Genomic DNA, 14,016 nt, shown 5'->3' with positions numbered 1-14,016 from the left:
GAAAGATTCACAATCCTCCGCTTTAAGCGGCCCCAAGGACCACCTTTCCTAGCTCTAAAATAAATCAGTTCCAAACTCAAATAAACAATCGTTCCAGGTGCATTACCCTGCAGTCCTAAACATTTCACAATCTTAGGGGAAAGAAAAATGCAGCCCCTGAAGTGTAGCAGCAATACCCCCCAGCTGCTCTCCATCACTGCTCGTCAGTGATCTGGCTTTCTACAAGGGTCAGCCCCGTTATCAGCACCTGGCAAGGTTCTCTGCAGTCTCCCTGCAGAGCAACAGCAAAACCAGAAACAGATCGCGGGCCTCCTGCTTGTTAGACAGACACTCCTTCCATTTGTCCGGATTATCAGTTATATGTGAGAAAAAGGTGAAAGTTTTCATCACAAAATGGAAAATGGAGGTCTAGTTCTGCTTGTGCTTCTCTGCTGCTCTCACGCATAGTACAGGACAACAAAATCCTGCCAAAACATGTTCTACTAGCCCAGCAAGTGACAGCAGGTCAGTCCTGGCTTAAAGGGACATCTAGTTTAAGCAGCATTAAAAGCTACCATTGGCCATTGGTCTTTCACAGCATAATCAGTCACTCCATGTGTTAATTACAGGTCTGTGAGAAAGGGGAGCTGGGGAAACTGTGCTCACATGCTTCTTTTAGCTAGGAAGATGGCTATCCAAGAGGATGAGTAGACTCCAACCAGACATGGCATACTGGAAAACAAGTTTGTGACAACTTTGCAGCCCCAGGCTCTAATGCTAGAAGTGTGAAGCTGCAAATCTGAGCCATTCCCAATCCCCTCCGTGAGGAATGAAAGCCAAACGAAAGCAACACAAGAACCCTTTCTGAACAGAATTTATCAAATTGGCACATTTTTTGAGCCCTCATCCAAGACGACTATAATAGAGCAATTGCAAGAGGTGAAGGCATATACAGTGCAACTTAAACAGCATAATCTTTATTAATAAATATACTTATGTCTCATAAATATGCTGAAAAGCTCAGTATATGCTACGTGAATATTCTTGACAATCACAGAACATCCTGAGTTAGAAGGGACCCACAGAGATCACCAAACCCAAACCTAGGCTCCAGCAGAGCCTAAAACCAGCCTGCCTGTTGTGCAGCAGTGTGTAAATGGCTCGTCCTCATTAAAAGAGCTACAAAAAGCATGGAAATTTATCACTAACTGTATGATACCTTTTCCTACTGCATATTGAATTGTACTGCAACACCTCTTCTGAGATCAACGGATAAAATTAACTGCAACAGCAGGAGCTTACCTGCTGGCCATGAGCAGATGGCCTCATCCCACTTAAGCAGGCTGCAAAAGTCTCACCTCCCTTCAAACTAAGGACAATTTTCCTCCTGTTTCTTCATGCAGGAAAAGCAATCGCCTCCTCAAGCAGTACCAACTGACTTACCAGGCACCTGCAGCACTTTGAGGGGTTTCAAGGCACAAAGCTCTCTTCCTGTGACAGGCCAGGCAGCCCCTGCCCACCACAGTGGTTCACCAGCATGACCTATAGGGCCAGGCCTGCAGCTGCCACCTGGGCTCAAAGCAGCCTGCACCCAAGCAGGCAGTGCAGCCCTGGTACTCTCAGGGTGGGAAGGGGCAGCTGTGGCAGAACGTGGCACTAGCAGGGATAGGGTAGCTCTAGGCAGAAGGCACCTGGCTGCTCTTGCACAAGCAGCCTGAGCAGCATGAGGCTGGAAACTAAAGGAAAAGGCCAAGGTAGTGAAGGTCTGAGAGGAGCAAAGCCAGCAGCTAAAATCCAAACAACTTCTGCTCTGCAAACCCCTTGCACTGCTGGAGCAGGTGGTTCTGCAGGGGCCAGTGGCCGGATCTGGGCTCCACAGGAGTGCCCATTCTAGAACACAAAAGAAATAGGGCAGCTAGCAGACCTAGGGCTGCCAAGCAGCTTGCATCAGTACATCTACATCAGGCAAATCCAAAGGTGAGACATTTCTCCCACAAAAAGGCTGAAATACTGGCGAGGAAAACACAGACCAAGAAAGGAGGTAACAGCACAGCTAGGCTAGGCTATCAGGGTCAGAAGCAACACTTCCTTATTATTCCCTGGTCCATCAGGGAAATATTCTGAAGTTCATTTGCACAGGCTCTCCTGGCCCTTTGTTTTAAATAATGCCACCACCATTTCCTCTCAGTTACAGAATCACTTACCTTTTTCTTTTTAAATATGATAGTTTCTAATCACATTATTTACCGACATGTAAAATAACTCTTTTTAAAAATAATTTTTATGCCAGAAGTCCCATGGTTAAAACAAAAAATGTGACATTCAAAAACTGGGCACTGTTTAAATGTTATTTTATTAAATATCTTCAGTTCAAGGTTTCATTGTAACAAAGCTATGAAGGTTCTACCAACATTCAGACCAAACAAACAAACACTAGCTAACTTTAGTTATTTCTATATCATGCAAAAATTCTGCATCAAATGCCTTCCATTTCCTGTTTAAAATGTGATATTTATAATATATATTATATAGATGCTTATATTAGCCCCATAAGAGAACATTAAGAATGCTAAAGGTGTACAGCTGTGTTTGATAATGGCCATACCAAGCTAGGGTTCTCATTAACTTAAAAGGAAACAAAACAAACAAAAAGAAAACAAAAGAGAGTTTGTCTCCAAGACTGTGCAAAACCAAAAAACCCAAGAGTTCTTTTCTTTTTAAATCTTCTCTGAAAGATGCAGATACTTAATACAGAGGGTTTTCTTTTTCTTATTAATCATCAGGTAAAGAGACAAGGAAGATCAGACCTAAAGAAGGCATGCATAATGTTTTGTATTTATCCTTTTAAATGGCATAATTGTAATCTCCTGTTTGCGCTCTCGTGACTTAAAAAAAAAAAATCTGAATAAAATATCAAGGCTTTTCATTTTTTCCACTTCACTCATTGGCTTAGTGCTGTCTTTAAAATGTTTTGAAATATTAACACCTAGTGTTTGCCCCCTATGCGTTCAAGCCCCACAGTCCTCCCTGGGTGGTGGAGGGAGGAAGAGAAGAGTATTTATTCAGACAAACCTGAGAGATGCGCATGGTCTTTTCCTGCCTAGCAGGTTAGCTGATCCAATCCTGGTGTGGGATAGCACCTCTCTGAAATAGGGAGCAGACAGCAATCTGGGGGAGACAGCCCCACTTTGTGCAACAGCTTTTATTTTCTGCATTCTGTTAAATAGGATTAAAATTCCAAATTAGCTTTCTTCTGTCCCGTAGTCTGTGCAGAGGTTGCCTCACATTTCATAAGCTGTCAATGCAATCATGTTAATTTCCTTCAAGGATCCACAAAATGATGAGGGGTAGACAGAAATTCAGGTAATAGGCCGTCTCAGATTCTGTAAATAATGAATAAGCCTGTCCTTCCCCTTGGTCAAGACAAACTGTTACTGAAAGGGTCCACCAGAAAGGTAGTTTGCTTCTTGGGGCTAGGATCAGTTCTTGGTAAGATCAACAAAACAATTCCACATTCCCTATGCAATGAATAAAGGAAACGGACTCCCTTTCCAGCAAAGAAAAGAAAGGAAGATGACTTGGCCCAAAGGACAAACATCAGATCACATGTGCTAATTCCCTTTCCCCTCTGCTTCATGAGGTATCCTCTAACACCCAGAGGCAGCACCAGGAGGTGGCCCGGAGTCCTACAGCTATGGTTTGAGGTTCTGATCTGATAGTTTTCTGTGTTACAACATCACTGTAAAAAATAGAAAAATTATCCAAATAAACACTAGGAAACATGACACTTACAAACATCAGATGGGTTATAGTGGTGGGGAGAAGCACCTGGCTGGGGCTGCTGGCTCCCACTGCTATTTTCATCAGAGATCAAACAAATCAAACAGGAGGCCAGGTAACCCCTTTAATTCTATGGGTGCATATATTTCAGTATAAAAAACACACGCTATTTATGCCTCATATAGGAGTGTATGTGCAAGTCTTCACGAAGAACGTAACACTAAGTTTCTTGTCTGCTTCCTAAGGAACACGTGTTCTGCAGCATTGTGGATCCCAACTATGCTACTAGAAAGGAAAAAAAAAAAATTAGAAAATCCCAGACATATACCCTCTTTCCTCTGAAACTTCTCCTCTTAATGCAATGCATTTTTTTTTCCTTTTTCCTTTTTTTTTTTTTTTTTTGTTTGTTTTGTGTTGTTGTTAAATTAAATAAGCTGGCTTCAAGTCTCCACATCTAGCCAGGTAGTAGCTGTTCCTAGGACTTATATCTCTGAAGAGCAAGCTTCTATCTAAATTATATTCACTTAAATCCATTTTCTTTAATCCCTACTTCCACCATTAGTTTTAAATCAACATCCTGTTTTGTTTCTTAAAAAAAGAAAAGTCTGTTTTGGGATCCAGCAGCTGAGCAACCAGCTTTCCATGGCGTTCTCGCTGTGCAGAAATGTAAGAAACTCAGGCTGAAGTCAGTCTGCTGGGCAATACGAAGAGAAGTGCCTCCTCGCTCACGATCCCCAGCCTTCACTCTGGCTCCTCTGGGGTCTCCACGCCACCGCTCACTGACTGAAGTCACAGTTTAGCCTGAACGCGATGTTAACTTCCACTGGGCTTTGTAGAACACAGTTCAGCCATCCGCTGCTCAAGCCGCCTTCTTTTTTTCTCTCCCTCTCTCTCTCTCTCTCTCCTTCACTTTTGCTTTCCCCCTCACTTCATTTCAGAAAGATGTTCCAGCTGCTGCCATTTTCTTAGCCCTGGGGGGGGGGCATGTTGGATAATCTGTCATTTAATTAGCATTACTCCTGTTTTTTAATTATTTTATACAAACAACATGTCTTTTTTTTTTTTTTTTTTTTTTTTAAGATTTAAAAACACCTTCGTACAGCAGAAACAGACACGATGGATCCATGGAAAACAACAGAAAGGCAGCGCCTGGAGCATCAGATGCATGCAGGGTTTCGTGCATTTGGCTGCTGCCCATTTGTAATTTTTATTTATTTATTTATTAATGTCAAAACAGACATGACCATTGCTGTCACTCAGGCACTCCAGAGCTGCTTGCTAAGAAGATATTGCCCTCCAGCTGAGTATCTCCGCAAGTTGCTGCAGTCATGAAGAGGTAGCATCCACCCAGAAAGGAGAGGGGAGAACAGGACAGAAGATGAAAGGAAAGAAAGTCAAATGTTAGCTGTGCACAATTCATAGAACAAGTTTTTCTGTAAGCTAATTACTTGGTGCAGGGAGAAACTCTTCCTAAAACAGACAGGCTCATCAAGAGAGCTATGAAGACAAGAGGGAACATATTTTCCTTTCTAGGTGACTCAGTATGCTAATAAAGTAGCTGCTTGGTAAAATGAATTGCTTGACTGGAGCAGATCTGGGTCTACTATCTCATAGTGATGTGTGACAGAAGTTGGAGAAATTTTCCCAAAGGACTGATCAAAAAGTCTGGTCCTAAGGAAAAGTTTCTGCCTCATTTCCGATTGGCTTTTGCCTTGAATAGAAGAACTACAGTAATTACAATTTTAAAGTCTTCAATACTTACGTCCTTGGATTTTCTTAATGTCTACAATGTAATGTCTTTTATATCCTGATCTGTTCTGCATCCTTTTTGATACTTTGGAGTGACTAAATCTATGATAGAAGCCTTCCTCAACATTTCTATGATGAAAAGTGATGTAAATAAGTTATTTTTTTCTCATTCCAAAGGCTTTAGTTTTCTAATTGTCTGATTTCCTGAAAATTCAGCTCTCTTGAAAGCTTCACTGCTTGTAGCGCATCCGGACTGGCTGTTACTTTGTAAATTCCATCTGTGATCTCTGCAATTTGCTTGTGACAGTCCACATTCTTTCCACTGCCATCAATAGGGTTCAATCCCTCACATCATGCAAGAATAAAAATTGCTCTAGGCAGTAAACAAGAAACCAAAACTATACTAGAGTGACTCATTCTCAAATGACCGCATTTAGGAAAGCTTCCTTACCAAGTATGAGAGTTGTTTTTTGTTTGTTTGTTTTCCCTTTGCTCTTAAATAGAAAATCATTAGTAAAAAGTTGCTAAGATTAGGAAACTTAGGTGTTTAAAAACGAATGTGACAAACTTCAGCATACAGTGAAAGGAGGCAGAAAGATTACGTACATCTGAATAACAGAAACCACTATGCCACAGCAACCAAACAAGAATCCTTTCTGTAGTATAGAAAGCAGATCCCTGATAGCTAGGAAACAGAAAATCCATGCACACCACGTGATGCTCTTCCTCTCTGGCCTGCAGAGCAGGACCATTAACTGTGGTCTGAGCACAGAGCTGAGGAAGCACTAGAGGTACTATGGTAGCTATGCTCAGGGGCAACCATCTGGCACACGACTCCAGTTTGTTAAGAGTGGCAGATAACCCTCCTGAGTACAGAGGACTGGGCTTTCACAGAGCAGTGTAAGTTTTTAGCCTACAGACAACTGAAAATGGTTCTCTTTCAATCAGCGAAACATCACTGAATAGTCAAAGCATACGACAGTGAATTCCCACATAGCGCACCTTTGGTGTGCGCACGATACTCTCTCCCTGATAGCCCATACCTGTGTATGATCCTCACTGGAGAGGTGCTGCAGGGGCTCCAGAGCAGTGGTAGTGGACATTCAGCCACTTGCCATCTCGGCGGTGCCAGACACGTGTCTCTTCGGACTGCGTGGTGCGGGGCCGGCCTTGGCCATCAATGTACTGAGTCAGGCGGATATATGCGATGCAGGCAGCATCTTCACCAATGACATGGACGTGGGGGTTCAGGATGGTGGTGTGTATTGGCTTGCTGTTCTTCGACAGTACTGGCAGAACATGCAAAATCATCAGCTTAATTTTATCACTGAGAGAGGCACAGCTTCCCTCCCATCCACCATCTTTTGTAGTCTACTCACCTCCAGGCTTGGTTTGGGGATACAACAAAAATTGCTCATCATTTTCCAGGCAAAAATCCAAGCCTTTCCAATTCTTTTTCCTAGCACCAATCCTTTTCCTTTGGAACTGAGCCCTTACTATCGCCTAGAATCCCCCGTTCTCCTTGCTCTCACTTCTGTAAAGGATACTTGTTACTCTCAATATCAAAGCTGCTGCTTCTTCAGTTACAGGAAATGATGTTTTAATTACCAGAACATTGTGTTGCAAGGGAGTAAATGATCAGGAAATCTATAAGCTAGGTCTGCAGTAAATACAAACAGGTCTCAGAAAAATGTAAAACTCACTCTAGAACAGGCTTCTGAAAGAGACAAAGTCTCTGCACACTTGGAATTTCAAATACTGAACACCTCGATTCACTTCTCAAAATAAAACAAATTACATTTCAGTTCTCATCTTGTGGAGACACCCAGAAAGGGAGGCAAATCCACTTTTACTGTCCCAATAAACTGGCAAAGTGATCCTTGTATCCACTTCAGGGGTTCATTAGGTATTAGAGATCAGAAACTGCCTAGGGAACACCACAAGTTAACACATCAGTAATTTGTGGATAATTATTTTCATGTTTGACTATTCAGTACATCTATCTCAAACACACAGATTTTTTTTTTTCTTCGAAAATACGATCATTCTTTTCCATTTCAGATCAGTAGCAAATCTGGTGCCACAAACTTTTAAAGCTCCTGTTGTCCATGCTTATAAATAATTTGAATCAGGCAAATCATATGCCTACAGTGAAGGGATTTGGGAGTTAGCATAGAAATTGTTGCTGGAAAAGGCTTTGAGAGAAAGCATGCATCACAGGCCATGCACAACCAAGTGCTTGCTGATTCTGGTGGTCAGAATAAACACGAGTGATTTTTCCCCCAAAAAGTGAAATAAGGGAAAATTAGAGAAAAGGCTGATAGTGTTACCAGATCTACCCACTCACAATTCTCAAAGTAAAACTTATGGAAATCCATTCCTTCAACCAGGTTCCCCAGTGCTTCAGGTTCAAATGAGGTCAAACCAGGATCACAGATTTTTCTGCAAAGAAAAGCAGCACAGCCTTAGAGCCTCCATTTGTGCCCATTTATACAGTAAAGTATTAGTATGGTGTGTGAGCTGCACCCCACATGCACCTCACAATTTCACTACTCTGAGGAGTAAGAGCCTGGATGATGGGGTACTGCAGCAATGCAGGGTTGGTGCTAGTCAGCACTTCACACAAAGCAAGCATCTATGTTTCTGGTATACAAAGTTGTATTTTATTCTCAGACAACTCTACTACATCCTAACTACGAATGATAAAGGCTACAATATACAACAATTTTTACTGTGCCTGTGTGACTCCTTACTCATATCCAGGAGTCGAAACATAACTTGCACACCACCTGTCAGAAAAGCAGTTACACACAAACCACTAAGTACTTACGTATAAGCATCAAAGTCTCCATTGTTGATGGCTTCTATCAGCTGCTCTGTTATCTTAATAATTTCTTGTTTACGCACTGTGAACAAGGAAGAAAGAGCAATTTAACTACACATAAGACTTAAATAGGAATATGAGGCTAGTGGGTGCTTCCTACAAGCTATTTGCAGAGCACCATTAGTCTAGATCTCATAGGTCGTAGGCTGCTCCCTGCATTCTGGAGATATGCAGTAACAACAGCCATCCATATGAGAGTAGAGGGGCAGTGGTATGATAGGGGAATGGCGATTCCATAGTGCAGGGAGAAAGGAAATAAAGATGTAATGTGCACAAGACAAGCCTTTCTAGAAGAATTTGAACCAGAGGTGTCTACTGAATGACAGCTCTGTGTGCTTCCAGGATTCTAACTAGTAAACCTGCCAATGTGAACCATCTGTCTGGCAGCTTAAGATGTGGAAACCCATCACCATAGCAGCCATACACAAATGGCCACCAGGCAGACCAGACCAATTGGAAAAGATCTCCCAGCAACCTGCCCATCACCATCACCAATACCTCAGCTACTATGAATGCTGCAAACAAGCAATTGGGACATGTAGGGATGATTCTCACAAGCTAGAAAGACAACTGCAGCAGGATGGATGGGTTGGACAAACAGATCCTAGGTGTATACTAATATGCATTCTGCTCCTCAGGTAGGTCCCTATGGCAGAGTTCTTTTCAGCACGAGGATGGCACTGCCATTAACCCAACTCAGCATACTGGGCAAGTGAAGACAGGTGGCTAGCTGCCTTCTGCTGATTCCTGCTCTCTCTGGTCAGCACCTCTGCACTCTCTTCTCTTGGTCTCCTACAGCTGAGAGGAGGCCCCATTTCCTTTGAAGTTTTTCCATCTCCCTCCCATACCACAAGTCCTTAATGCTACAAAGTTTGGTTTGGCTCTGCCAAATAACAGAATTTGAGTTCTATAACTGTATGCACATCCAACAGCTCTTCAGACTTCCTCCTCTTCAGACAGTTTCCCATGAGGTAGTATATACTGTGCACTGTACAGATATCTAAAAAAATGCTCTATCATTATGTTTGCTGTTATCATATAATGTACAATTCCTATCATCAAAAGTAGAATGCCTTTAGGAATCTAAATTGCAGGTGTCTGACATGAAACTAGTCACTTGGTTTCTCTCCTGCAGGCCCTTAAAGAAGCAAGCACCTTTGGAAGTCTCACCTGAGGTATCTCAGAAGCCTACCAGCAGAAGCATGGTGTTGGAGTCCAACCTGCCATCTTTGGATGTCCAAGTCAGGGAAGCTGAATTTCACTCTAGTTACTAGATGCTAGGCTGAATACCCCCCACCCTAAAACTTTACCCATGTGCGCCTATCACTCCAGCTCTGAGATAGAAGTGCAGTGGAAGAGCATCAAGATGGTAATCACATTGGCTATGAAAAGTGTCTGCATCCACTCTGGAAATCCACTAAGAGGACCAGACTATTGAGTTAGACACAGAAACACCCTGGTTGGGGGACAGCTGGTTCATGATGATAAAGAGCTAGTTTTGCCACTTGGACTGTATACATTTGCACACACAAAAAAATGACACACAAGGAATGGATTAAAAGGCTACAGTGGACTATGCCTATTGGGAAAAACATTTTTACAAAGCCTCTCATCTGGAACCATTTCCCCATGAAGCAGGCCTGTGCATTGCAGCCCTTCCCACACAGAGCACACCCAGATGTGTGCAGTGCCTGAAGACAGGGCCTATGGGAAAGGTTCCACGTGGGACAAAACCTGCCGACCACAGACCCTGTGTGCTCCTTATCCCAGAGAGATTGGCATTCACTTCCCAAACGCTGCCACGCAGCTGCGTTGGCCCTACCCTTCAGCCAGACCATGCCATCAGACTGTGCTCATCAGCTACATGTCCCGAGCTGGAGCTGACACATGGAGGGTGAGCCACGCTTTCTAAGGAATGGTGCCCCAGGCTTTCGGGCAGGAAGGCATTCACACCTGCTGCTTGCAATGAGTCCCGGGGCAAAAGGCACAGAAGCAATCAAGCACACATCAGCAGTGACAGGGGGCAGCCTCTTGTTCTGTTGGGTAGCCTCACAGGAGGACTGGCCACCACCGCAGCCGGCTGGAGCTGCCGCAGTAGCTCTCAGGGAGCCGAGGCCCCATCAGAAGGCGCAGCGCGCAGTCGGGCTCCCCTCAGGGCGGCGGGAGAGCCCCGGTCTGCCCGGCCCCGCGGCGCCGCCCTGCGGCCGCCGCCGCTCCCTACAGTCCCGGGTGCGGCGGGCGGGAGCGCCGTCTGCGGGCGGCCGTGCGCGGAGCGAGCCCTGCCGCCGCCCGGCCCGGCCCCTTCCCCGCCCGCCGCGAGCGGCCGTGCCTCTCGCCGGCTCCTCGCCTGCCCCGAGGGGCCCCGAGGTGGGGGAGAGGAGGAATACTTCACAACGAAGGTGACTAGCGTTAGTTGCACTACTCCACTACTGCTACCCGGCTGCTAACTTACACGGTGCACTGTTAAGTACAAAGGGAACTACTGGAGTTAGCAAGGGCTCCGACCGAGCACGCTCTAACTCCAATGTCTGCCCTGGGCTGTCCCAGGCAAGAAGCTTCTCTTCACAAGACTGTGTAGCTGCAAAACAAACGTAAGCATTACAATAATAAACAAACAAACGTAAACCAGAAAGCAAAACCAACAAAGAAGTACAAACGCACACACAGCCCCAGCCCGAGGGCACGCAGACTCCCGCAGCCCAGCCAGCTCCGCTACCTCAGCCGCGGGCGCTGCTCCGAGACACCTCGAGCAGAAGAGCCCTGGGAGCTCAGCGGGAACCGCGGTGCTGCGGGCGGTGGGCTGAGGAGAGCGAGAACACCGCGTGAGACACAGCAGCACGAGGGTGAGTAGGAGATGCGAGCAAAGGGAAAGGCAGCAGAGCACCCCATCACTGCAAATCTCACTCGGGGAGGGGGGCGAGCAGGGAGATGGTGCTCCCCAGGGCACCGAGCAGAGCCTGCGGACAGGAGGAGTGAGGTAATAAGGAAACAGCAAGGGGCACTTCACAGCAAAAAGGAATCGAGAAGAGATCATTTCCCTTCCATTCTGGCTCAGCAAAACACCTTTCCTTCCCACTGTGCCTCACAAACCAGCAGTGTGACATTCTTACAGCTAATTCAAAAATAACCAACAGAGAGAGGCTCTAACTGCTGCACCACATGAGACATGGGTGCTGTGTGCAGGAAACCATGGAAGGATGGCAGGAGACAGAAGAACCCGCCTGGCCCACCCTCCCCAGACTGACCTGAGCAGAACCAAACAGTCCCGATGTTCCCAACTCACAGCAAAAAAACCTCCCACCACAGAGTTCAACAGGCAACAAGTAAGGTGTGTTTGTAGGAGGGAGGCTGGGAACACCACGTGCATCCTTCTCCAACCTACCAGCTTGTGCACATCCTGTGTGCAGAGCTTTTCAACCACAGGCTCCTCTTACAGAGGCAGGCGGATCAGGAGGGACCAGGCAAGAGGCACCACAGCTGACTGACCAACCATGGTACCAGCAACTGAGCGCCACACTGCAGTGTAAAGCACCGCAGAGAGAAATGTCCCTCAGAGCCAACACTATCAACAGATTTTCATTCTGAGCACGTGACGGTGGGTTCAGAAATGCTGGGGGCCCTTCCAGCAGCTACATCTCTTCCAAAACACAACTGATGCAGGCACCAACAACTGCTATTCACTCACACTTCCTGAGCATCGCCCCTGGCCAGGGAGCTCCCAAGTTTGTGCCGAGTGAGACTGAACTCAGCCTCGTGTGCCCTGCAGCAGAACTGCTCCACTGGCCCATCTACAGAACAGGAAAGCCAGATGTGCAGGGATTCCCCCGAGGAGACCCTGAGAGGCAGCGTATCTCCCGAGAAGTCCACATCTCACCTAGATGGAAGCAAGGGAATGGAATTGGCCAAGATGAGATTCTGTCTTTTCAAAAGGGGAGGGAAGGGTTTGGAAGTTTTCAGAGTGTGAAAGAGGGTATTTTGCAGGAAGGGAGATGATTTCTTTTTATTCTAGAGTACTGAAAATGAAAAAAATATATATATCAACATTCTGGAAGGAAGTCAAGGAAAGGAAAATTCTTGGGGAAGGAGAAACGGGAAAGGTAGGAGGGAGGGGTGGGAAAAAGATGCTGTGGAGCACTGCACCCCTGGACTTACTGGCTGAGAAACAGAGAGAAAGCTGGGACTGCATGGACTCAGTCTGTGTTTTGCTCTCACTGTGCCTCCGTCCTTCAAGCACTGAGCTGCCGTCCCCGGTGGAGAGAGGGGGAGCTAGCATGGCAGGGAATTAAAACACAAACACAAACAAAACACGCAAGTTCAGTAAATAAAAAAAGAGAAAGGAAATAGGAGAACATTAAAGAAACCACAATGCTGGCACAAAACATGCAGGAGTATCCTTCAGGGCAAAGCCAAGAAGACAGCTTTACAACATGGAACTGCTGTGCAATTTATATGGACACGAGGGGCTGCTCCCTTCAGCCCCACCACAGTGGAAACAACACAGCCTCGAGGCAACTGTCACTGATGTAGCACAATGTCTCCTACAACAAGAATAGATCTGCATAACCTGTGTCTATTGAAAATAAAAGGTCAGAAGCAGAATTGCATGAGCTCTTCCCTGTTTCCAGAGTCATGGCTATGCAGAATGCTGAGCTTCAACACCTCAAAGCTTTTGGTGCATTTAATCTTGCTTGAGTGCTTGCTTTACTTAAAACAAGGAGGGGCAGAAGTGGAAAAGGAATACTACTATAAAGTGAAGCACTAAAATTACCAGGTAGAGCTGGCCATAGCACAAAGTATTACTGTGCGAGTTCATTCCCACCCAACTACCTTTCAAATATTCCTTTCTATTAAGATCATAATATATTCTAACCTCTGCCAAATCTGTTTTGATTTGCAGCAATGCAATCCTATATAATTCTTCATAGATTTAGTCCTGGCCAGCTGCCCTTGCTTCCCCTCCTAGCCTCCCTCTCTTCACAGCATTCATACTCTTGTCTTGCAGGACACCCATTGGCTCAGATGGATCTAGTATGGAAACTCTCCTGAATGCAAGCTTTCAAAGGACAGGAGGTTCTGGACAATTATCTATTCTGGGCAGATATGCAGCAGAGATTAGGTAAACCAGTTTCATCACCACGCTACAAAAACCATCCAGTTCTCTTCCCTCAAAGCTGGGTTCTTAAACCACAGACTACTCTTTGGCAAAAAGGTGAGAGGCTGCTATGCTATTATGAAGTCAGGTCTCATTTGAAACAACTGGTATTGTATAGCTCATTCAGGCACCAGCACACATTTCTGCTCCCTATGACTCCTCAGAAGAGAAGATAGCAGCTTGTGACAAGCCGCAGGAAAAGCAGCAGGAACTAGCCCAGCTGACTGAGGTGACATTGCTGCTACACCACAGGGCCAGCATTCATTTCTCCCTGGATACTGTAGTCTGATTGACTACAGGGAGAACAAGGATGCCTCTGCCTAAAAGTGCAAACTAATACCATATCTGTCAACAGCATTCACCCATTCTAAACCTGCCCATTCTGGAAAACTTCTTTCCCCTCTTCCTTCTTTATGGAGGTCAGGATAAGGACAGCTGCTGGAACAACACTAGCAGATAAGGGACCCAGAGC

The 14,016-nt window shown here is 45.4% G+C and overlaps 1 protein-coding gene across 23 annotated transcripts in view; it reads right to left on the bottom strand.

Moving 5' to 3' along the window:
* Positions 1-2,313: 2,313 nt before the first annotated feature.
* CAMK2G (calcium/calmodulin dependent protein kinase II gamma) overlaps positions 2,314-14,016 on the bottom strand; it is a 123,559-nt gene continuing 111,856 nt past the window's right edge. For 10 of the 23 annotated variants that reach the window (XM_085229883.1, XM_085229887.1, XM_085229888.1 and 7 more), the window contains 4 exons: positions 8,339-8,414; positions 7,856-7,950; positions 6,552-6,797; positions 2,314-5,079 (listed from right to left, as the gene is read on the bottom strand). In XM_085229883.1, the coding sequence (XP_085086009.1) occupies positions 6,565-6,797; positions 7,856-7,950; positions 8,339-8,414 (404 nt within the window). In that variant the 3' untranslated portion in view covers positions 2,314-5,079; positions 6,552-6,564. Of the gene's footprint in view, positions 5,080-6,551; positions 6,798-7,855; positions 7,951-8,338; positions 8,415-10,844; positions 10,971-12,544; positions 12,659-14,016 lie in introns of all 23 variants that reach the window. The other 13 variants (XM_085229874.1, XM_085229878.1, XM_085229879.1 and 10 more) reach the window with 3 other exon arrangements.

This window comes from Meleagris gallopavo, chromosome 8 (genome assembly GCF_905368555.1).
Source record: "Meleagris gallopavo chromosome 8, MGAL_WU_HG_1.1, whole genome shotgun sequence".
In the NCBI taxonomy this organism is placed as follows: Eukaryota; Metazoa; Chordata; class Aves; order Galliformes; family Phasianidae; genus Meleagris; species Meleagris gallopavo.
Note: the sequence above shows the minus strand (reverse complement) of the source record. Positions and strands in the feature narration are given on the sequence as shown.